General features: G+C 48.2%; 8 protein-coding genes across 8 annotated transcripts; 4 read left to right on the forward strand and 4 right to left on the reverse strand.

Moving 5' to 3' along the window:
* Positions 1-8: 8 nt before the first annotated feature.
* On the reverse strand, positions 9-2,103 carry FOMMEDRAFT_23533 (uncharacterized protein). Its single transcript, XM_007270866.1, has 5 exons — positions 1,512-2,103; positions 1,288-1,444; positions 509-1,236; positions 371-428; positions 9-302 (listed from the first exon to the last, which is right to left on the reverse strand). The coding sequence occupies exons 1-5, from the start codon at positions 2,040-2,042 to the stop codon at positions 82-84; spliced, it is 1,695 nt and encodes a 564-aa protein (XP_007270928.1). The 5' UTR covers positions 2,043-2,103; the 3' UTR covers positions 9-81.
* Positions 2,104-2,332: 229 nt separating this feature from the next.
* Positions 2,333-4,482, reverse strand: FOMMEDRAFT_170935 (uncharacterized protein; the record flags this gene model as incomplete). The annotated part of the gene is made up of 3 exons (XM_007271067.1): positions 2,333-2,622; positions 2,676-4,197; positions 4,255-4,482. 3 exons carry the CDS (start codon positions 4,480-4,482, stop codon positions 2,492-2,494), a joined length of 1,881 nt encoding a protein of 626 aa, XP_007271129.1. The 3' UTR covers positions 2,333-2,491.
* A 1,337-nt stretch (positions 4,483-5,819) lies between these two features.
* FOMMEDRAFT_113929 (mitochondrial processing peptidase) lies at positions 5,820-7,725 on the forward strand (the record flags this gene model as incomplete). The annotated part of the gene is made up of 3 exons (XM_007271068.1): positions 5,820-6,062; positions 6,115-7,251; positions 7,355-7,725. 3 exons carry the CDS (start codon positions 5,820-5,822, stop codon positions 7,553-7,555), a joined length of 1,581 nt encoding a protein of 526 aa, XP_007271130.1. The 3' UTR covers positions 7,556-7,725.
* Positions 7,726-7,988: 263 nt separating this feature from the next.
* On the forward strand, positions 7,989-9,437 carry FOMMEDRAFT_113931 (alkaline phytoceramidase; the record flags this gene model as incomplete). Its single annotated transcript, XM_007271069.1, has 7 exons — positions 7,989-8,183; positions 8,284-8,421; positions 8,479-8,690; positions 8,750-9,018; positions 9,098-9,123; positions 9,187-9,227; positions 9,338-9,437. The coding sequence occupies exons 1-7, from the start codon at positions 8,100-8,102 to the stop codon at positions 9,435-9,437; spliced, it is 870 nt and encodes a 289-aa protein (XP_007271131.1). The 5' UTR covers positions 7,989-8,099.
* A 1,543-nt stretch (positions 9,438-10,980) lies between these two features.
* Positions 10,981-14,383, reverse strand: FOMMEDRAFT_149086 (uncharacterized protein). The gene is made up of 3 exons (XM_007271070.1): positions 14,042-14,383; positions 13,685-13,920; positions 10,981-13,601 (listed from the first exon to the last, which is right to left on the reverse strand). The coding sequence occupies exons 1-3, from the start codon at positions 14,370-14,372 to the stop codon at positions 11,304-11,306; spliced, it is 2,865 nt and encodes a 954-aa protein (XP_007271132.1). The 5' UTR covers positions 14,373-14,383; the 3' UTR covers positions 10,981-11,303.
* Positions 14,384-14,863: 480 nt separating this feature from the next.
* FOMMEDRAFT_170938 (NAF1-domain-containing protein) lies at positions 14,864-16,908 on the reverse strand (the record flags this gene model as incomplete). Its single annotated transcript, XM_007271071.1, has 4 exons — positions 14,864-15,836; positions 15,897-16,159; positions 16,216-16,612; positions 16,661-16,908. 4 exons carry the CDS (start codon positions 16,906-16,908, stop codon positions 14,864-14,866), a joined length of 1,881 nt encoding a protein of 626 aa, XP_007271133.1.
* Positions 16,909-17,042: 134 nt separating this feature from the next.
* On the forward strand, positions 17,043-19,867 carry FOMMEDRAFT_161560 (uncharacterized protein; the record flags this gene model as incomplete). Its single annotated transcript, XM_007271072.1, has 8 exons — positions 17,043-18,129; positions 18,608-18,792; positions 18,881-19,309; positions 19,370-19,381; positions 19,438-19,488; positions 19,544-19,573; positions 19,630-19,670; positions 19,741-19,867. The coding sequence occupies 8 exons, from the start codon at positions 17,043-17,045 to the stop codon at positions 19,865-19,867; spliced, it is 1,962 nt and encodes a 653-aa protein (XP_007271134.1).
* A 450-nt stretch (positions 19,868-20,317) lies between these two features.
* On the forward strand, positions 20,318-21,183 carry FOMMEDRAFT_95619 (uncharacterized protein; the record flags this gene model as incomplete). The annotated part of the gene is made up of 4 exons (XM_007270900.1): positions 20,318-20,472; positions 20,544-20,741; positions 20,817-20,986; positions 21,071-21,183. The coding sequence occupies 4 exons, from the start codon at positions 20,318-20,320 to the stop codon at positions 21,181-21,183; spliced, it is 636 nt and encodes a 211-aa protein (XP_007270962.1).
* Positions 21,184-22,730: the final 1,547 nt, after the last annotated feature.

Genomic DNA, 22,730 nt, shown 5'->3' on the forward strand with positions numbered 1-22,730 from the left:
ATCGTGCAAAAAATACAAGAAACTACATAAATTCATCAATTCATCACTAGATCGTCTCATGCTACCGCACACCACCGTGGGTCAGCCACTTCTAATCCATCGTGCCCCAATCTCCTCGTCCTCCGGATACAGATTCCTCAGGTACTTATTCATAATGAATCGTCCCCGTCCCCTCCCCGTACTCAAATTCAACGCGCAAAATTCCGCATCCTCGAAATACTGTCCGAGAATCGGGTTGCGAAGGAATGTTCGGAGATCTTGGACAGTGCATATTGTGGGCGTCATTAGGTCTATGGGGTAATCTGTTTGACAACAAATGACTCGTCGTTGGCCAAGCAATCAGATTAGAGAACGGGAACGGGGAACTCACCCTTGACGTAGTTGTGGTAATATGAGATGGTCGAGCAAACTATCCCTTCATCAGTTGTCTGGTAAATATAGTCAAGTTCATAAGTTGGATTAGACGTCCGCCCCCCGAGTTCCGCGTATGAAACGGAAAAACTCGTACCTTCCATCCGATTACTGCGCGCAGGGTGAAGTTTCTAGCAGAAACGATTTGTCCGACAAACAAATCAGCGGAAAACAGATTCCGCAGTACGCCGCGCGATTCAAGTTTATAGAGGTTTCGGTTGTCATCGTCTTCCAGAAAGTACTCGCCACCAAACTGCATGATTACCAGGCGACTGGGACGGTCCCAGTGAGTCAAAACTTTATCAAGTACAACGAGGTCCATATCTAGAGGGAAGAACTTTGATGCGATTATTGAAAAGATGCGTTGTTCATTTGCTTTATCCGGCATGGGCTGTGTTAGCGCTGTTAGACAATGCGCCATGTAACGCGCTTGAAGCAATGTGTAGAAGTTGTCATCTTGATAGAGGTCGTGTCTATCATTCACCTCCCTAAGGAGTTCCTGGTCCGCTGCTACCTCGATATTGCGTGCGACACGCGAAAGTAGTTGGCTTGTAATAGTCCTTTGAAAATGCTCTGAGAATATTTGCTCGACGTCTTGATATGATCTTGTAGCAATGGACTCTGCGAAGGCTTGCCCGCATACGTCCACAAGTCTATCATGGACGAGTGCTATCACGACGTTAGGGGTGTTCAGGGCCGAAGCTTTCACCCCAAGACTTTTCACGATAGCGACAAAGATAAAGACCAACGATATCGGCAAGCAGTGACGGAAGGATGTCAGGAAAAGGTGTGGTAGACTATTGCGGACGTCGTAAAACCGATTAGCTGCCGGCATATGAATTACATTCTGCTCACATGAGAGTTAACGGCACTTACCTTCGGTCTTGTCAAAGCCTTGGGCGCGCATGTATTCACACACAGTCGTGCATAACCGTGACGTAACAAATTCTTCAGCTCCCGGATCGCAGCATATATTCTCTGTTTCAAGGTATCTTTTGCATCCGTCTATTTCTCTATTGACAAGGTTCATAATCTGCCGCGTGCGATTGAAAAGATACACTAAGGTGGGATTTCGAATAGTGAATGTATGTGGAACTTACTTCGTCTGGAAGGACGCCGTGGAAACAAGACAGCGTCGCGAATGCTTCCTCGAACGGAAGAGGATTTATTTCCTCATCCGCGCGAGACTGGCTCAGACTAGTCCAACTGTCTATAGCAGTCCGTCTAGCGATGATCTTTTTAAGCTCGGCCGCCCAATACTTCCTTGTTAAATTGGTGAGTGGAGAACCATTCTTCACCTTCTCAATATCGTCTTCTGTCTGAAAGAGGGGAGGAGATGGTCGGCTTGCTTCGTCGGATAAGACATCCCAGATATCGAGTCCAAGGTGTGCTATTCGCCTTGCAGGCTCAATCCGCGCCTCAGGCGAAACAGCTTCGATGATTCGCAGGTTCTTGAGAGCTTCATGGTCTAGTCGCCGACGTGAATGGTACAGCTTCCTCCAGTCCTCTCCAAATATATTACGTCTATCGTTCTCTTTTGCAGCTTCCGCGTGTGTGTAGCGATGTTCGTAGTGTGGCTTCCAGAGCTTAGAATCCATAGATGCAACACGCAACGTGCTGCTGCCTGTCATTCCACAGCGTGCCAGAGCCCGCACACCAACTTCTGTGTAGTCAAGTTCGCTGAGTATTCTGAAGCAAAGCTCGGTCGGGAGTACGTCCATTGTAGCATAAAGTTGCAGGGAAAGGACGCGACGTTGTGGTTAGTTGAGTTGAGGAACAAGAAAGACGCGGGAGATTCACCACAGTGCACGTCCCGATATGGGAATGGCGATCAGAAAGCTTAACAAATCTTATTACGCCCGTCGAAATAGATCTGCAAACATGATGATTGTATATATAAATACGTGATTGCATAAATGTGGTCATGTTCAACAGCAGCATGCGTTGCAAATACACGAAGAACAAGGGATACTGGGAAAGGAAGCATTCTGGGTATCTGAAATAGGTAGGCCACCAAAAAGTAAATGCATCCTATGTCTATGCCGCTGGGTATGTTGTTGGCTGTTCTGCCCCGCTAGCTTCAGCTCATCAGAACGTCGTTTTCGCTGTTTAACCCACGAGATCGCGGTACATCCTCGGACCTCTCCCATTTCCAGACAGGGTGAAGCCTCGGGATATTGTTTTGCGAACCCTTTGCAATGCTCTCATTTCCTGATATTGAGCGTAAGTTATGAGTCGCGATCACAGACGAGCCCGAAACTCACGTTCGGATTGATTTCCCACAAAAGTGCTGCGGTTTGAATCTCCGCCTACATTTGCATCTTCGTCCGAAGATACGCGTTTTGGTTTGTAAGTCAACGACAAATCATCCGCTCGCGGCGTGGAAGACGTGCGCGATGCATTCATGGGCACGACAAACACCTTCGGCGGAGATGGCCTATCTTCATCCATGGAGCTGTCATCACTGCCGTCAGCTTCTCTCTGCCGCCGTCTCGTACCCGGCGCATTGCTTGGCGGTGAATCTAACGTGGCACGGATAGGTGGCAAGACCACGGACTCCGGGGCCTCGCGGTCTGACCCCGACCATGCCGATCCCGCTTGAACCCATGCATGCGTTCGCTCTCGCCACAACGGGCTGCGATCCAGACTAGCGCCGAGGCTGGAGCTATTGTGGCGTTCTTCGTTTTGGGAATTGTGATGAGTGGGCTTCTCAAGAGTTGCTACTGAAGAATTTGAGTTGGCCCTGTGTGTCAGTGACAATGAGCTGAGGGGAGGAAGAACACGGTCATCCAGACGGCTGTAAGCTTGTAATGTGGAGTCCGAGAAAGCTGACGTAGTGTTGCTCAATGACCTGCCTAACCGTGAAGCACTGAATTCTGGTGAAGAAGCCGCAGAATCACTACCAAAGTCCGAGACGAAGCCTCGCTCTGCTAGAACCCGTGGTCTGTGAGCTTGCCTTCCAAGCCCAGAAGATCTCTCTTGGCTAGCAATTGAGTCAATATTACTTGTGCGATTGATGGCATATACATGCTCGATCGGCGTGCCTCTTCGTTGAAATTCAGCCGCCAAATATTGGTGTTTATGTTCAATCGCTCGCTGAAGAACGTGCGGTGAGGTGTGCTCGATGTGATGGTCCTTTCCCTTATCAAGCACACGCTGAAATTTGGGCGGTGCTTCTAACGGAGGCTGATGAGTATCGTGACGAAAGGCATCTTCCGAATGATGTAGAGGGGACGGTTCTTTCCGCTGAGGGCCGATTGCTTGTATGGCATGTGGACTCTGGCCATACCGCTCTCGTTCACCCCTTAACGGGGTACGCATAGACCCGTATGCTTCTTGTTCCTCCACACGGGACAACGGTCCAGTCGGACTCCGTAATTGCCTGCGCATCCCTGATAGCGTAGGTGATTCAGGTACCTTGTCCACCTGTGCTTTAGGGGTATCGGAGTGAGTGAGTGCGATTGGAGCCCTCTTGTCCGACGCATCAGTTGAATGATCGTTGGCAGACCGTCTGCTCATCCCCGAGCGTTCTCCGCGGTACGAGGTCGATGCTGTCCCGTGTTCCCCGACCGAAGATAAGCCTTTAGCAGGGAAATGATCAGACCATGAGTCTGTACGTTCTGTACCATCTAGCCGATGTGATGAAGGGTATAGAACATGTGCAGGAAGATGTCTAGATTCCTGCGACGTCAACGTGTTGAGTTTCGTTGGGATCGTAAAGGGTTCGGAGGACTCTGCCGGCTTGGCGACGCGGAAGGCGGCAACACGCCCAGTGAACTTTGATTCCTATACATGGTACGCGTATGAATCCCGAAATTGTAGCTACATAATTGCAACACATACCGCCGATACAGCACTTGCACCGTTTGCTGCATTGGTATTCTTGCAGCCCATCTTGTGTTTATTCCAATTAGCGGCATAATACCTTCCAGTAGCATTGAGTCGAATGGGCCGATGGCATCCTGCACAAGTAACAGTGTGCGGCCCCACATCATACGCATCTGGATCTTCCTCTAAGCGCCTGCGACGTTCGTCCTCAGCGGACCACGTGCGTCTAGGCTGTAGTGGCATGCACGCTTCGGCTAGAGGAGGAAATCTCTGAGGAAGAGGCAAAAGACTAGAGAGATTGCCTGGAAGGCTAAGAAATACCGCGCGAGAAACTTTGTTAGGATCGATTGCAGTCATGAGGATAGATCAGTTAGAAGGATCACGTACAGTGATGAGGGCATGCACTTCTCTAGATGGGTTTGAATTACCGAGTAGATGCTTTGGATTCTGTGGTCTGAAGGAAGGGGGATGACTTGCTTGCAATGTGGGCAATGATATACATCCTCGCTTTGAAAAATAACGCAGCCTATATCGTCACCAGAAGGAGTTGCAACAGTCCCGGGCATAGGTTAGCGTCGCGAGTGTTGAGCGACACCTGTCGAAGTATAGAAGAGGGGATGGAGCGCTTCTTGTTCCCGAGATCGTGGCTTTGTAATTAAATGAACAAAAAGAGCGAATCAAGTTTAATAGTGATATATGGTCCGTCTTAACCCCTGGCCACTTCGGCCTCACGAGCCAGTCCATCGGTGGCGTATGAGAAGAGTTGTCTGACCTTCAAATTTTGCTCGGCGATCGTTTTCCGCGTTGCAAAATGGGATGCTTCAGTAGACTTCTAAACGGCAAACTTACGTCCGGGCTGCCCGTAAGTTCCGAAACAGAGACCGTAGAACCCGTTCAAAGGAGCTGGATCTGAAGCGCCCGTAGAGCGAACAGCGCTGGTTCTGTTGTAGGGAAACGAGAGCGATATAGGGAAAGAAAAAGTTCCCAGTCCGAATTTTACGAGTCACTATTTCCTAGGTGATCGGAGAAAGATGCCTATTCAATCGGGTCTCGCTATCTCAGTCCGAATTTGGGCAGAAGGATGATATCGGCAAGAACACGGTTCGCGTATACCAAATGTGTCTTTCAACGTTACCCCGCGGTAGACCGATAGGAAACCGGGTACCAGCGGCCATACGTAAATATGCAGGCAAGGGGGACAAAAGCTGCCAGCAGAGGTAGTACTTGGGGTCATAAAGGGCCGAGGTCTAGAGAGAAACTAGACCATGCTCGGTAGTTTCTACTTTCTTCCTTCAATGTATTACTAGATGAGCAAGCATCGCGACAGATTGCAAGGAAGCGAAAAGCAAGATCTAGGCGGGTCAGATCTAAGGAAGTTAAAGTTTTCTCTGTCTTTGAAGGTTAAGACTCGGTGAAGCATTGAAGGCAGGATTAGTGGCGTGGGCCTGAAAAAGTTTATTTATATTATTTTATTTTTTTGTAACATTTAGATTAGCCTGCCGAAACCAGTCACGTGGTTTTACTGACCCAAAATTCGCATGCGTCAGACAGACAAACCTATCCTCTACACCACACTGACCATGCGCAAGGCGGTTTCCTCGGCTGCACGACAGGCCCTACGTTCTCGTCGGACGTTACACTCTCAGTCGGCACCGTCTGCGCCTCCTGTTCAAATCACAACCCTCCCAAATAAATTACGGGTAGCAACTGAGGCCGCCCCTGGACATTTCGCGGGAGTTGGTCTCTATGTTGATGCTGGGTCGCGTTATGAAACGCCAGAAAACTCAGGCGTAAGCCATTTTCTCGACAGATTGGCCTTCAAGGTAAGTCCGGTGGGAATTTTCGTGCGATGGGTTCGGCTCACTTTCCGCATAGAGTACTCGAGCACGTTCTGATCTCGATATGTCTTCTGCAATTCATGCTCTCGGCGGCCAAATTCAATGTTCCTCATCGCGCGAGGCAATGATGTATCAATCCATACATTTCCAAAGTGCAACACCTTTGGCCGTTTCGGTCATCGCCGACACCGTGCTTAATCCCGCCTTTCTTCCGGAGGAGATTGAGGGTCAGCGGGACGCAACTCGTTACGAAATTCGTGAAATCAGCGCTAAACCAGAACTCATTCTTCCTGAGATACTGCATCAAGTCGCTTATGGGGGGAAAGGTTTGGGCAATCCGCTTCTATGCCCAGAAGAACGGATTGATTTAATTAACGCGGATACTCTGCGAGATTTTATGGCAAAATGGTACAGACCTGAGCGAATAGTCATCGCCGGAGCAGGAATGCCGCACGAAGAGTTAGTAGAGCAGACAGACAAGTTCTTCTCCTCCCTAAAGGGTGAGAGTGACTCTACCCTTCTGTCTCAGCCTTCACAGCAGCAATTTGCTGCTTCCCGCCAGAACCATTCCCCTACACATCTTCTTCAAAACCCCCCTTCCCCCTCATTATACAAATCCTTTACCCGAGCAGCGTCGTATCTTTACCCTCAAACTGTTTCAGACACTTCAGGACCAGCCCCACCTCCGCCGACATCAAATTACAAGGGAGGACATTATTTCATTCATCAGCCGGAAACCGAATTCAACCATATCTACCTGGCGTGGGAGGGTCCTGGCATTGCCTCGCCTGACATTTATGCATTAGCGACAATGCAAATGCTGCTTGGAGGTGGCGGTTCATTCTCTGCCGGCGGCCCCGGCAAGGGAATGTATTCGAGATTATACACGCATATTCTCAATCACCAACCCCAGATTGACCATTGCGAGGCGTATCACCACATTTACACAGACTCATCTTTGATAGGCTTGTTCGCAAGCTTCCTGCCCGTTTCTTCCCCGCGTCAAGGTGCTACACCCGCCCAGATAATGCCCTACCTCGTGCACCAGATTAGCTTACTCCTACACGTGCCGGTTGGTCAGGCGGAGTTAAATAAGGCAAAGAATCAACTCAAGAGTAGTCTCATGATGGCCTTAGAAAGTCGGGCGGTCGAAATAGAAGATTTGGGTCGGCAGGTAAGGCAACGTTTTTATGTGCCGTGATTTCAGAATTTACCCGCTAACTGTTTTCCTTGTCCTTGTAATCCCACGTCCGCCCCTCACCGATATTGTAAATCAGATCCTTGTACACAACCGCAAAGTTCCTGTGTCGGAAATGTGCGACCGCATTGACGAGATGACACCAGACGACATACGGCGCGTCGCACATCGCGTTTTCGGTGCCGATGCGGCGAAACCTGCTACGGTCGTCGCCATGGGAAAGGAGGATGTCGGTGATTGGAGGGGAGTGCTGAGAAAGTACGGTGTCGGGGGCGCGTGAAGCGAGGACTTAATGCATTGAATTGCATTTAATTTTCATTTCGGATAGCATTTCGTGTGGCTGAAGCTTCGAGAGATTAATTTTCGTCAGTGGATTTGCGACTGGATTAGTTCATGCTGTAGGCAATGTAGATTACCCATGTACCTTAGCTTAGACATGATTTATTACACTAATCTCCCTCTTGGTTCTTTGTTGTGGGTCCATGTTTGTGCCTGCCGATGATGAGGTCATTGACTCATCCAAAATTATCTACATTTTATTACTTGTTCTTGTTTGACACTCGCCTAATGACACTGTCCGACACAACCCCTGCTGTGAAGTTTTCTCTCTTGTATTTTACCGACTTGACCCTAGAATCTTTCAGTCGTCTTTCCTGTTCAGCACAAGAGCGCAGTGAGCTATTTACGGCCGAACTCAGGGCGGTCGGAACTTGCCAGGGAGCGCCGGGATTCCATTCATAGCGGGCCACCACTTCTTGTGATATATCGTTTACCGCCTCCACTCTTTACAACCGAGGACTCTCAGGCTCGCAAAAAACTCGGCGATGAGCTTTCCAGTTAGTGATGCCTACAACTTTAGTCGCACGGGCGCTTGGGGTACCGTGACTTCTACGCTAGATTTCTGCGAGGTGTGTTCATTATGCCTCCTCTACTCGGCTCCTCCTGGAAAGGAGACCAGGAGATACAGGGAAATTTTAACTAATCTTGACTCGATGTATACTTTGAAAGGCCAATTACCAGTTCTCGGATTATATTGCGGAAATGGCGAATACGCTTTCTAATATCATTACGGTCGCGATTGCCCTGCAAGCCGCCCGCATAGTTCAAACTCAGGCGCTTCCTGCGCGCTACTTCTTTGGCTTCATGGTCTGCTTATCGCTTTCCTCTACTCGCTTTCCCCTGTTCACTGTTTTGATATGACAGTCTCTCGCCATAGTCGGCCTTGGTAGTTTTGCATTCCATGCAACTCTGCTACACTCTGCGCAGTTGTCCGACGAGCTACCGATGATTTATACTGCTTCTTGCTCATTATTCATACTCTATGACACATCCCCTGGCTGGGGAATCAGTAGCAAAAAGTCGCAGCTGTTGCTTATTTTTACTGTGCTGTTTGATATTTTATTTACTTATTCTTAGTAAGTGCCAAGTGCCACTCGATCTCAGTATTCGGCGATAGCTAATATGCGTTTTGCAGTTGGCTATACCGTAATCCAATCTACCATCAGGTGGTTTTCGCAGCTTTCATGATCGCGAATACCCTTCGCGGCTCCTGGCTCGTTAGATCCGCCGAAGCGTCAAACCGAATCGGTCTTAACGAGAAAAGGACGATCACGAGTTTATACACTTCTGGTGCATTGATCTTCATCCTCGGGTTTGCTATCTGGAACCTAGATAACGTGTTCTGCAATGCTTTGTCCAAATGGAAGGCACTAGTGGGATGGCCTATGGCTTTCCTACTTGAAGGTAAGTCGTGTGCCTTTTTCTTTGCTTTCTCTTGCGGCGCCAACCTCGCGGAATTGACTAAAAAATTTGTTGTTCAAAGGGCATGCATGGTGGCACCTGTTCACTGTGAGCGCTCTTCTCTTATTTTTTCCTGAATACATCCTTACTGGCGCTTATTTTTTTGTATAGACTGTCGGCGCTTATATTATGGGAATTGGAACAACCTGTGAGTGTTTGACTATTAGCGCTGGTATGGTCTTTGCTTATTCGGGTACTTCTAGATTTGTAAAAGATTCAACTTCCTTGCATTCAGGAAGTTTACTAACTGACGAGTGTGTAGAACTCTTTGTATCAAGGATGAACCTAGAAATTACACGGTTGAATATGATGCGGGAATTTATCCTCGTGTTCGCAGGGTAAACAAGAAGGTCAAGATGTAGATTCATGCTAGAAGGTTTCTTGTAGAGTTATGTGGTAATCTTACTACGATATCGATATGTAATGCAACCCTTCATTCGCATAGAAATAATTTGTAGTACAAAGATTCTTGAAATACGAAATAATTGATTCCGATGATGATGTAATCAAATGAATTTCTCTTCTCCGAACCGAATCTGGCTGACCTGGTTGTCCTTGACGCTTCTTGACGAAAAATGAGACCGCTTTCTCTGCAGTCTATTAGAGCTATTGGGCGACAATCAAGCCTACGTCTGCACTCTATCTCTCGACGGACTATCTCCAGTTCGCCCATATGTCTCGAGGAAAGCAAAACTGATTCAGGCGCCGAGTCTGAACGCCAGAAAGGTGTTCCGTTGGCGACTGAATTGGGTGGAATCAGCATTAACAAGACAGGTTCGCATAATATTTTTTTCTCCCATTGACATGGTTAATTTATAGGATTTTCTCAAAATTTACGCTATTAGCTCAAGGACCTGCACGACGACTTTCGCTATTGGAAAGACTTGCCGCTCGGCGTTCTGAGCAAGCCAAAACTGCTCGTAGCGCTCCTCCAGACTCTAAAAAGCCGGACGCACCGTCTGAAAAGAAGGGGCAGCAAAGGGGAGAATACAGGTCGAGGGCGTCATCAGACCAGCAGAGGAGGCCGTTCCGTAACTCCAATGAGGGGGCTGGTGCTACGAGAAGTAGAAGGAATGACGGAGGAAGTGATGATAGGCAGGGGAAGGCTGCGCAAGTAGGTCGGGGAGGAAAACCACGGTCTCCTGGTCAGGGGAACTCTTCTTCACAAGCGCGTCAAGGAGATTGGAAGGCTCGGATGGATGGCCGTGGCCAGGGACAAGGAGATGGTCGCGGGCAAAGTCAAAGACAAGGTCAACGTGGTTCAGCGAAAACCTCTTCTCCACGTAAGAGGACACAGGGACGTCCAAATGACAGGACGCGACGGGACTATGGCCGTAGCAAACGTAGCACCGACCCAGAGCTGAACGACTACCCTAACGCCGAAGGTCGTAACCCACCACCAATCCGACACTACGACGCCCAAGGTCTACTAATCCTCAAAGGAGACCACGCCCAACTAAGCCCCGTCATACCTCCCCAATTACCGAAATTCAAGCCACTTCCGACACCTCCCGGGAAATCCGGAAATGCAAAAGTTTTTCAAACTGTGTCTTATTTGGACCGGGCACCACCGAAATGTGCTGCTGACCCGTTGAGGAACGTATTGGGCGTTGTAGATAATGCGGAGTTGGCGTTGAGTCGTGTGAGGCAGATGGATGTACAGCAGAGGAGGGATGCCTTGGCTATTGTGCAGAAGATGGTTGGTCCGGCTGCTGGTGCTGCGAAAGTGTCTAGCACCATTGCTTGACTTTACTTTGTTGGTTGGTTAAAATCGTTTAATGTTACTTCGGGGACCTCTGTCTTAATTTTTACACACCATTCACGCTGCACCAATATCCAAGCACATCGAAATACCAATAAGACACACAAGTACATTGGTTAAAGTTGCATGCCTGTCATTTGATTGCCATTACATGGAATATAGACAGTGAGAATAAGAAGTTCTTATAAGAATACAAAGCATTCAGCACCAAGTACATGTACAAACAGAAGCCTAAACATCGAAGTTTGTACACAGGATTGGTTTCGATTGACCAAAGGTTGCATCAAATGTATGTATGTATGAATGTATGTAAGGTTGAAGCAAGATGTAAAGACAGAAAGCAGAAGATTGCAATGATCTCTGAAAGAGAAAACTGGTTGAGGGTCGTGATGCTATAGCATTAGCAAAGGGACGTATTCAGTTATTTTAAAAAAACGTAACAGCGTTGTGCAGTCGATTCTACCAATCATCGGCGGCTTGCTCTCGAACGGCCCACAGCACTAACACTATCCACAAACGAGCCATGCAAGGCTTCACCATGCACCATCCCAACAGCAAACGAAGGCGGGTCGCCATCGCTCACAGTCTCTGCCTCCCCATCCGCATCAGAGTTCAAATCTTCATCCTCATAAACACCATCTTCCTCCTCACCAATATCTCCCCCTCCAACACCTCTCCACCTCCTCTCATTCAAAACCTCCCTAACCATCCACCTCGGCAAGTCAAACTCCTCCTCCCCCTCAAAACTCGGCACCTCAACCCCAAAAGCCTTCACACTCCTTCCTGTCCTCCTTCCTGGTTCTTCGTTATGTCGGGATGACGCTAGAAGCGCATTGACGGGTTTCGTAGGACGTTTGCGTGGGTTTCCTGTTCCACTTCCTCCTCCTCCTCCTCCTCCTCCTCCTCCTCCTCCTCCTCCTCCGTCGGGTGAGTTGAGTTCGTAGCTTTGGAGGGAGGTTATGGTGAGTGGTGGTGAGGATGGATGCGGATGGCGGTCGGGAGTGGATTGTGAGTGTGAGTATGTAGACCCGAATCGAAGATTAGCGTTAGCGTTTGCAGCGAGAGGTGTTCTCGACCGCCGTTTCTGGTGACCCGCCTTACTCACACCACTAACACCATCATCACCATCATCACCATCATCATCATCATCAACGTCGACACTCGGTGTCCAGTACCTGGAACGCCGTTGTTTCGAATTCGAATTCACAAGGAGAAGCTCGGGACTTCTTGAAGTAGGTACACCGACAGATTCGGGTGGCGGAGTAACGGGTTCGTCGGCTGTCGGCGTTTCGTCCACGTCGGGCTGCTCCAGGTCAATAACATTAACGTTCACGTCCGCGTCGACGTCAAATTCACCGCCTTGATCTGGTTTTTCGAGTTGCCGCAATTGGGCGTATGGGATTGAGCGAGGGTGATCTACTAGGTACGCGGCCATGTCCTTGGTCGATAAGCTTAAAAACCTCCCGAATGCTTCTACGAATGTCTCTGGCTCGGTGGAGTCGGTGGGAGGAAGATGAGATTTCGTAGTAGAGTGTTGTTTGGTATGTCGAGTGTCTTTCGATGTGGGAATGGGGTAGTCGATTCCAGTTGTTAAACGCTTCTGAGTATCAGAGTCTTGCTGCGTTGCTTGAGTGCTAGGAGGAATATCATATTCAGAACGAAAAGTCTTTGACTTCTTCCGCGACGGTTCTTGCTCCTGCGGAACTTTATATTGTATCACGTTGAAGTTCCGATTCACCTGTACTTGGTCCATCGCGCGTCGGCGTCTCTTGCTATTCGAAGTTACTGGAGGAGGTGACTCCTTGGTTATAGAAGTAGGAAGGCCCCCTTCGTGATGCACAGTAAGTGTGGCTGCGCCTCCTGGTCGATACTTCTGTGATTCTTGGGTTACTTCGTCCATTGTGATATCAGGGGTGCGACTTGGAGGCGACAAAGAATCGGGTACGATATCCACTGCGCGTTGCTCCTGTCCATTGGATGTAGGAGGTGTGAGTTGCTGGGTTGATCGTTCTTCCACTTTAGATCTCCTTTGACGAGACATTAGACGAGAGGGAGCAGCACCAGTAGAGCCTTCCAGCGGTTCTATCTCCGCAGGAGCTGGCGAATAGTCACTGCGCAGAGGGGTCTCTCTCCGCTTTCGTACAGGCTCTGACGCCGCGGTAGGAGGTGGTGTAGGCTGCGCAGTCTGCTGTGCCCGCAATTTCAACTTCAATGACTTCGATCGACTAGTAACAGTACTACTCGCAGCAGCAGCGGAAAGATCACGTTCGGCTTCTGCTGTCGTCGGAATTGTATCGACGTTCTCATCAGGGATACTAGGTTCGATTGAAGATACTCGTGTGACGAATCTTAGTTGTTCCGCAGGTCTCCTCTCTGTAGGTAACAGGATCCGATAACGCTCTTCTAGGGACGCAGCTACGTCAAGGATCAACTTCCTCCTGCGCTCAGCTTCTTGAAGAAGCGACGCTGCGCTACCAGTACCAGTACCACCGCCACCGGTACTACTACCCCCAGTATTAGGTTCAGGCGCACCATCCGCGTAGTCCAGACCCATCGCGCCCTCGTTCTCCACCTCCGCGAAAAGTTCGTCCGGGAGCGTGAGGAAAGCATTATAATCCATAGTCCGCAGTTGTTCTATTCGTTCTTTTAGTTTATAATGCTCGTGTTGTAGTTTCTCCTTCTCGCGCAGTCGTTGCCGCTTTTCGATCATTTCGTATTTCCGATGTCGTTTTTCGTAGGCTGCGTCTGTTAGTTCGGGTGGTTCCTATCAAAATAAATAACTTTAAGTTTCAAAACAAAACAGATTTCTACGTATGTGTAATGGTAAGAGAGTGGAAGGGGACGTACCTCCTCAGTCCTCGCACGCAACCTTCCTCCAACCGTCTCTTCGTCAATCTGTGTAAACTCGGGGACTTGGATATCTTGTTGGTTCTTGTAAGCACGTATAACTTCTGGACGTTCGAAGTACCGTTCGTTAGCGAGCTTGTTCAACCCGATTTCGCTTGTTGAAGCTGAGGGTACTTGGCTTGAGTCCGTTGTGAGGATGAATACGGTATGTGTTGGGATGAGGGGTTCGTTTTCGCCTACAGTAAGTACAATGTACGTTGTGTGGTGCAAGAGGAATGAATGAATTTGGGTAGAAATCCAAAGTTAGATACACTTCTTGCCATAGAATAGATTGTATAAGAGAGTAGTAACACGCACCTCTCCTCCTCAACATATCCAATATATTCTGATCCGTATCACTCGTCCCAACGAGGGAGTAAACACCTCCACGTCGGACACGCGAAGGTAATACGCGTTTGTGGTTGTTTCTAGTGCTGGTGCCTACTCCTGACGGTCCCGCACCCGTACCATCAACCGCCGCCGCGACCGAAGTGGAAGTAGAAGGGTCATCGGTTTCCTCGTCAGCAGCGGGTGAGTTGGCAGCGCTGGGAGTGAAGAGGGAGAGTGGACTGGGTGCGATGACGCCGTTTCGCATGGGACGTTTCCCGAGAGCTTTGCTGGATGGTTTGGTTGGTTGGGTATGGACCATGGTGAGTTGGCTGGACGCGCGTTTTGGTTAGTTCGGACGTATGTGAAGATGGAGAGAATGCGTCGTACAGAGTGGTGTATTCGTTTGTCGTATTTTTTCCTAGTAAATATGTGTGTAATGGGTAGATGAATGGTGGTAGTGGTGTCTCAGTACACCAGCTTTCGACCTCGTTTTCTTCTCTTCCTACCCGCCGTCCTCTCTGGCTGCGGACACAGAAGGGAGAAACGAGGTGAAAGAGGCGAAGCAGCTCGTTAAGTAGACGAGACGAAGGAGGGGAAAAATAAGAGGAGAAGCGGGCCGCCGTTGAGGACGACGAGCAGGCCTCTAGGCGCGTCTCTCCGCTACCTGCCGAATATTTACGCACAAGGGTCGGCACCTCACCGCGACAAGAAGTCATGTTTTAAAAATATGCAGTATATTAATGGTTATTTGTCTAGTCAATAGTACCCTGACACAAAGGAACTGTATGCAATGGGAAAAAAATGTATAAACTAAGGACGGTACTCGTCAGTTTCAGGCGTCATTTGTACAGCATACTCATTAGTCCCATCTGGCTGAGTACCACTACCACTAGCATTCCCCTGTGGTCCGCTCTGTGTCCAAGCATTCCCCTCCCAGGAAGAGTTAGGACTATAAGCGGAGTACGGACTCGCTACGGGGGAATTCGGTGCAGCATATGCGTTATACTGCTGCCCTTGCATGAAATTCATGTTCATAGCAAATAACGAGGCGAAACGCGGATTTATATGCGGTTGCGAGTAGTTTTGGTTCTGGCTCTGCTGGTCGTACGAAGACATTTGAGGGGCACTACTACCACCGTATGCCTGATGTTGAGATGGGTCGGTGTATTGTCCATATACTGTATTTTCTTGTTGTCGTTGCCAGTAACCTTGCGTGGAAGTCGAGGGTGACGATGGCGATAGAAGTTGAGAAGGGAAAGCTGAGTTGTCTGCGAACTGGCCAGTTGCTCGAGCGATAGCCATTGAAGTAGGAGAGAGAGAACGAGAGTCGCTTCGACTGTAGCTTCTTGGACGAGAACCTTGACGTTCTGCCCAAGGTGTTTCTCCACTCGGTCTCCGCCCGCGAAAACCACCTCGACCACCACCATGTTCACGTCCACGTCCACGCCCTCGTCCTCTATCATACCCTCTTCCGCGGCCTCGTCCCCGCGAACGATCAGGCATGAAACTTCGAGGGCTACTAGGTGATCTAGACCTCTCTTCCCTTGTCCGTTCAGCTCCGCTCTCCGAAGGTGCTACAGGTACGTCTTGATAGGGATCGTCGTAAGGGAGAGGAGCAGGCCGAGATGGTCCTGGTGCTGAATCGATATCATACGGGCCGTACTCATCGTAGGGAGATGCGTTGTAGAAGGAACTATCCTTGAGCTCTTGGTCTCGCATTTGTGTAGGAGTTGGTGTGGAGAATCGGGATGACGATACGGAAGATTCGCGGTAACCTTCTCGTCTAGAATTAATGAATACCTTATGAATAGCTGGCGGGGTGAATTAAATGAAAAGCACGCACTTCCTTTTACGCTGCTGCCTGTAAGCTGCTTCTGCTTCGTCGTCAGAGAACTCCATTTCGTCCTCATTAACCTCTTCGTCGTGAACGTTAGACGCATCACTACCCTTCATCTTCCGTAGCTGGCTGGGGAAAACGAAATGACTGCGCCGTGGGGCGTGGAATACTTCACGGCCAACTGACATCATACTCTTGTCAATCGAAGCAGCTGAAGAGAATTTGACTTGGTAAAGAGGCTGGTAAGTTGGACCAAAGGTCTCATGAATCTACAATGATTGTTTTAAATACTCTCCGAAGTCTGGAAATGAAAGCCAAAACTCACATAACCAAGCACCTTCCTATCCTCAAAGACCAATAAACTCTCCGAGTCTAACGCCCGCTCAGAAGCTTTGTTCTCATTTTGAGACGCAAGGCCTTTGACGACTACGACGTTCTCGATTATGCTCATTATTTCTCCGACTTTTTCTAAAGGTTCTTGTGGGTCGATCTCTGTAATTTCTGGGAGTGTAACGGAAGAGTCGACTAGTTCGTTTTTGGTTCGAAGAGAGGAACTGGAAGGGAGGCGAGAGTCGTGCTCGTCTTCGTCATCGTCTTCGTAATCCTCGACAACGGGTTTCCTAGTAGTTACGGGACGGGTTTTCTCCTCCGCATCGGAGTCTCCATCCGAACTTGAATCGTCGGAAGAAGACTCGGAAGAAGATGGCGATGGCGAACGAGGTCTATGTCATAACGTCAAAATTCACTTCATAGAGAAATTTAGTACATACTTAGCATTGACAACTTCAACTAGCGCGTCAGGATCAATAAGTAGGCTTTCAACAGCGTCTACCTCTTCGCTGTCTGTTTCACTATCCGAAGATGCAGAACTGGAGTCGATAGAATTAGAAGATTCGCTCCGTGTTTTTGCATCTTCGCTTGTCCGAGGTTTTACACTTGAGGGACCAGGGATAGGCTCTGAAACAATGTCGTGTATGAGAAGCAAGTCCTGCGGTATGCTACTTGGTACTTTGAACATGATGAGGAAAGTTGGTAAAACTTGAGTGAGGCGGAAAGTTTCTGTATAATTTCTGAGAACGTGACCTCGACGCGTCGATCCTCGAAAACTCTGACCGCGTCTTGCTGACCGTCAAGCGTCTGCAATTATCTACGATGCTTAAAACACAGTTCAGGCAGCTTGCTGCATCATCAAGCAGGCGAGCTGCACTACTATCCTTCTCGCATAGACTATACTCGACTTCCGAACCGGTCAAACCATCTCTACAGCTCGTCAGCGAGCTCCGAAAACGCACAGAAATCTCAATCTCAAAGGCCCGTGAAGCACTCATCGCAACCAACAACGACCTCAACGCAGCATTAGAATGGATACAAAAAGACCTCGAAATCTCAGGTGCAAAAAAGGCAGAGAAAGTCGGGGGACGAGAAACGAAGGAAGGTCTTATAGCTGTTTCGTTACTCTCACCTGGATATGGACAAGGAACGGGTGGTGTACGAGCTAGCATGGTTGAGATTAATTGTGAGACGGACTTCGTTGGACGGAACGAGTTGTTTGGGAAGTTAGTTTCGGATGTTGCGCATACGACTGCGTTTCATGCAGAGGCTCCTGAGGATTTCCAGGAAAACCCGAAGTTACTTCGACCGTTCCCTTTAGAATCTCTCCTCGATGCACCGTTAATGCAGAAGGACTCACCTTCTGAGTTGTCGTCGACCGCTACTGTTAGCTCCGCCATCCGCGATACAATTGCCAAAGTCGGCGAAAACATATCCCTTCGACGCGCGATTAGCGTCGTTCTCCCTCCAGCTCCCGAGTCTGTCCAAGCAGGGATACGAGTCGCTTCATACGTTCACGGTACTACAACAGACCCAACACGAGGCCGTATGGGTGCTCTCGCACTCACTTACCTCAAAACTCCCAACCTCAAGGAAGTCTTCGCGAAAGAAGGCTTCCTCTCTGACCTCGAGAAACTCGAACGCGCTCTAGCGCGTCAGATCGTCGGCTTCGACACTCGGTCTATTCGACTAGTCAACGGTAGTCCTGAGACTGTACTGTATGAACAACCGTTCGCTTTGTTCCCTGGAGAGTTTGCTGGACAACCTGTGAAGAACGTCGTACAATTGTGGGCGGAGCAGAAGGGTTTGTTTGATAAGAGTGCGACGGAGGAGTATCAGGGGATTGCTGTTAGTGAGTTCGCGAGGTGGACGGTTGGTGAGGATACATCTGAAGACTCGGTGGTTTCTGGTGAGTCGTTTGTTGCAGATGTCTCCTACTAAGTTAGAAAAGTAATGGCATTTCTAGCACTAGCAGATGAGATGGCCTCAATTGAGCCGGAGTCGCAGACAAAAAGCTAGTTATTGAGTTTTCTTGCTTAGATCAAAATTCGATTTGCATTACGTACATCACCACTCATCTACACCATATCATACCATCTAATATGCTCTCTTGAAACCCAAAGGAAATGGATATATTCCGTGCAATATTTTTTTCATAAAGTTGTTTCGATAAGTGATGAAAAACCCGGAGACAGCATCGATATCAAGTCCAACATAATACTCTTCAAGGCTACTATCCCATTCGTCTGGTAATTTTTCAAAGAATTTGTTTTTCTAATACTAATAGTGTTTCGAAGAAATATTTAATATTTTGAGTGCAGGGTGCTTAAATCCCAATTTCAATTTCTACGCCATCAGAGATCACATGATCGTCATGTAATGATCAGCGTTCAGGTTAAGGCTCAAGAACTTGAAGAAGGTTGCTCCTTCATCCAAACCACCATCTCTTCCATCTTCTACATTCTACCCAATCGATATGGCTCCAAAAGGAGGCAACGCAAAGAAAGAGTCAGGACGTGCCAAAAAGGCAGAGAACGAAGCTAAGAAGAAACAAGCAGAAGAAGAAGAGAAGGTAGCTAACTCTCGCTCAGCTCAACTACCCATACGTGCATCGTTCATCTATGCGCACTAAATGAATCATTGTTGGAATTCACTTATAGGAGAGAAAGGAATCAGCAAAATGGGAGACAGGAGCGAAGGGAAAGGCCACCAAGGAGGAGAAAGAGGCCAAACGCAAGGAGGCTCTGGCCGCAAAAGCAGAGCGGGAAAAGCTTCTAGAGGAAGAGGAAGCCTCAGCGTCAGCGAAACCGAAGCCTGCACCGAAGGCAGGAGCGAAGAAGAAAACCGCTGCTGCAGGTGCTTCTGCGAAACCTGCTGGACCTGGCGCGCTCGCAGCAGGTGGTGGTCTGGCAGCTGTCCCCTTGAGTCCGAAAGAGAGTGTTGATGATGGCAAGGGAGGGCAGGAAAGGGTTGAGTCGTTTGCGGCGACGGGGATTGATGATGCGATTGCGATGATGGAAGTTGTGACTGCGAAGAAGGATAAAGCGAGCATGGGTCAGCAGGCTGCGGGTCTTGAGAAACATCCTGAGGTGAGTGGGTTGCTTTGTGGCGCGCATATACGTAGATGAGGTACTGATGAACCTGTGTAGCGTCGATTCAAGGTATGCATTTGGTGTCTTTCGAGAACGCTCCAAGATTCTGAGCCTTCACTGTCTAGGCTGCTTTTGAAGCTTACCAGGAGCGCGAGCTTCCCATTCTTAGAGACGATGTGGGTATTTTGTCTTCTTACGAAAATATAGACAGCTCATAGCGTCTTTTTTCAGCATCCTGGTCTACGGTTGAATCAGTACAGGGTCAGTCTACCAAGTGCCTGTTATTGAATTCCTTTGCTTAAGATATAATCACATAGGAACTTCTATACAAGCAATTCCAAAAGTCTCCAGACAATCCGTGAGCTGGACTTCCTTAATCTAATCCTCCCCGTTCATTAGGAGACTGTCCTTCTAATAATTGTACATAGGTTCAACCAGACGATTGTTGCGTATGATGCATCGAAGGACGAGCGGCTTGAGGCATTGGATAGACGGAATAAGGAGATTGAGGAGAGGCTGAAAGACCGAACGAAGGATTTGAGCTTGGATGACTAGGTTTATGCGGATGTAGTTTTGACCTTTGTAAGTCTGCCTACCCGTGTTCACGTTTTGCATCGCAAGGCAGACTTTTTTTTAATTTACAGAAACAAATAACTGTTGTATTTCTTGTATAACCACCTACGTCTGGGCTGTGTATCCCGACTTCGACAAAATAACAATGCAAAAACACATCATATGTATTTCATCAAATCCATCGATTATGACACTGACATCTGGCTGCTTACGGGACTCGACCGGAATGGAAAGTCAAATCCTCGGATCAAAGCATAATCTATATCGATGCCGTCCCCGTTCCTTACCCGAATTGCTCATCTGACTTCTTTACACTAACCAACAGCTCCTCTTCTTTCTACTCCATTGTCAAGCCCGTCGAGTTCGTCGAGATGGCGGAAATGCTGAAATGGAAACCTGGATGTGAGTGTATTCTCGTTTATGGGCAAATAAATGCGTCTGTCTGATGTGTTGCTGGATGGGCATGGAGTCGGGCCTGTGTTGAAACCGAAGGACTTGTACCTCCTCGAGGCGGATCTTGAAATCCATCCCATCCTTGCACAAAAGTACGACCCATTTCGGCTGGAGTGTAACCTAATGACGGGTCAGTCAACACTTAACAACATTCATCTCATCTCGTATCACAGTCGACTCTCTGTGTCTTTGTTTAACGATGAAGATCTCCTACAGGTCGTTGTGTAGGTATCAAAGGAGGAGACCGCGATTTAGCGTTTACGATGAAAGATGAGAGTGCGACGTTACCACGGGTGACGGAATTGATGATCATCTCGCGGGCGAAAACGGCTCCTTGGTGTACGATTGTGAGGAATGAGAAGGGTGTGACGTTGGCGGATGTTTGTGGGACTTTGTGGAAGGAGTGCGTAATCTCCTTAATCTTACATCTCGTTTGCGTTGCTCATGTGATCTTTTGCTGCACGTTTATGTGGTGTAGGTATACGGAGAATCCGTTGACGGAAGCAGAGTTCAATCTACTCAACCCACGTGATAAGGATAAAGTACAAAGACTTGCATTGAGGCGCGAGTCAGATGGGTTCGCGAGTGGGTTATCGGGGATGTGGGGTGTGGGGAATGCGGTGGGGTATGCGAGATGTCGGCGGATCGGTGAGCTTCTCCCTTTTTATTATATGTTGGAGTGATTTTTACTAAGATTTTATGCTGTACTTATTTTGGTTGGGGTGGATGAAGACTGCCTATTTGGAAAAGTGTACTTTGACGGACTTGAAAGAGACGATGACTTGGCGAAGGAGAAGTTGCGATTCGTCGCGCCGAATGTGTTTGTGTTGAGGGTGAGCGAGTGAGCGGCGCTCGTTTCTCAAGTCGACCATTGAATCGTCGCGTGCAATTTAATTGTTCTATTCTTGTTGCTGTCGATATCATGCTGTGCTGCGATATGCTGTGTCGGTGTTCTTGATCGGCCTGAGATATGAACATAGATCATGAATGTATTGATATTCTTCATTGGTTGCACCGCATCTCGGTGCTGGGCGTCTAAGAGAAATTCTTTTGTATAGCACATATAGTTTAACACGTGTTGTTGTGATCAGTTTCCGTAATATTTATGGCTTTATTAAGGTCTGTGATCCGTTTATGCTGTTTAAATCAAGTTTGACAGGAAATTGTAGGTTGGATGGCTGCCAGGGAGAAGTTCGATAGCAGGCGGTGCTGCAGTAACGTTTTATGGCATCATATATCTCTGTGTCTTACCATACTGTGCAAACCGAGTTAGAAGGGCCTTTCTAAGGTCGGCTTGATGAGCGCCCCCAGGCCTGTGCTCGTTCAATACCGACAATGTTCCAGGAACAAGACAGAACCACATAAGGTGCATTATCTTATACTGTAAATGCACATATAGTCAACACGTACTGTTGTCATCAACTTCTGTACTGTGGCTGGCTTGATAAATGCCCTCTGCACTTGTTTCAGAACGAGGTTTGCAATTTGAAGATGTTCTGGGAATAGGGCTTTAGCTATAATAAGTGTAGTTTCTTATCTGATTTGTAGATATGTATATACAGTGAAACCTCTCATTAAGTATTGCCCTTGGTGGACATAAAAAGTAATACTTATTGAGAGATTATGCTTGTTAACAAGTAAAATTCTAGTGTCAACAAGGATAATGGTAGACTTGAAATGTCATACTTAATGAGAGGTTATGCTTAATAAGAGTAATGCTTAATAAGAGGTTTTACTGTACTCAATATGTGTTATAGCTATTACCTTGTATAGTATGGTTAGTACAGTATGTGTACCTCTTTCAAGGCTCTCCCTCAAGCTTGTCTTTGTTACGGTTCTCCGCTCTCGTACCTTCAGTTCCGAGGGTTCCGCACCCTTCCGTACCGGAACTCGGGACTTCCGTCCCTCGGGGGCGCTGTCTATGGACTATATGCGTGCTGACTCTTGCCACTACCCTTCCTTACTTCATCATTCCATTCCTTTGACCACCCCTTCATTCTTTGTATCATTCTATGGTCTCTTACCCTTTGTCCATCCCTTCATTCTTTGTACCTTTATCTTTGACATTCCTTTCTTTCATTCTTCGTGGCTCATCATTCTTAGTGGCTCATACTCCCTGAGTGCTCTTGTGTAGTTTAGTATATATAGGCGTACGAGATCAGACTGGTCCTGTAGTCTTGATCTCGTCTACTCCAGGTAGTCCTGTACTCTTAGGCTCACTCTATATACTCTACTCTTGTCTCACTCTCTCTCTCCGCCCGTTCCGCGAGTTCCGACTACGTTCCGGTGCTCGCGTCCCGCATTTCTGTTGTGTAGGATAGTTGTAGCCTGGGTCCCCTCGCTGAGCCTTCGGGTCCCCTCTACGCTGTCGCTGACATCAGATCAAGACTAC

Source organism: Fomitiporia mediterranea (genome assembly GCF_000271605.1).
Source record: "Fomitiporia mediterranea MF3/22 unplaced genomic scaffold FOMMEscaffold_15, whole genome shotgun sequence".
Taxonomy (NCBI): domain Eukaryota; kingdom Fungi; phylum Basidiomycota; class Agaricomycetes; order Hymenochaetales; family Hymenochaetaceae; genus Fomitiporia; species Fomitiporia mediterranea.

What these genes read in the sequence shown, in the direction of transcription:
- FOMMEDRAFT_149086 (XM_007271070.1), bottom strand. Translation starts at nt 14,372, where the DNA reads ATGGTCCATACCCAACCAACCAAACCATCCAGCAAAGCTCTCGGGAAA. An exon ending in GGATATGTTGAGGAGGAGAG is followed by an intron (nt 13,921 to 14,041) that starts GTGCGTGTTACT and finishes TACTTACTGTAG; the next exon opens with GCGAAAACGAACCCCTCATC. An exon ending in TGCGTGCGAGGACTGAGGAG is followed by an intron (nt 13,602 to 13,684) that starts GTACGTCCCCTT and finishes TTATTTTGATAG; the next exon opens with GAACCACCCGAACTAACAGA.
- FOMMEDRAFT_23533 (XM_007270866.1), bottom strand. Translation starts at nt 2,042, where the DNA reads ATGACAGGCAGCAGCACGTTGCGTGTTGCATCTATGGATTCTAAGCTC. An exon ending in ACGGCGTCCTTCCAGACGAA is followed by an intron (nt 1,445 to 1,511) that starts GTAAGTTCCACA and finishes CGCACGCGGCAG; the next exon opens with ATTATGAACCTTGTCAATAG. An exon ending in TTACCACAACTACGTCAAGG is followed by an intron (nt 303 to 370) that starts GTGAGTTCCCCG and finishes GTTGTCAAACAG; the next exon opens with ATTACCCCATAGACCTAATG.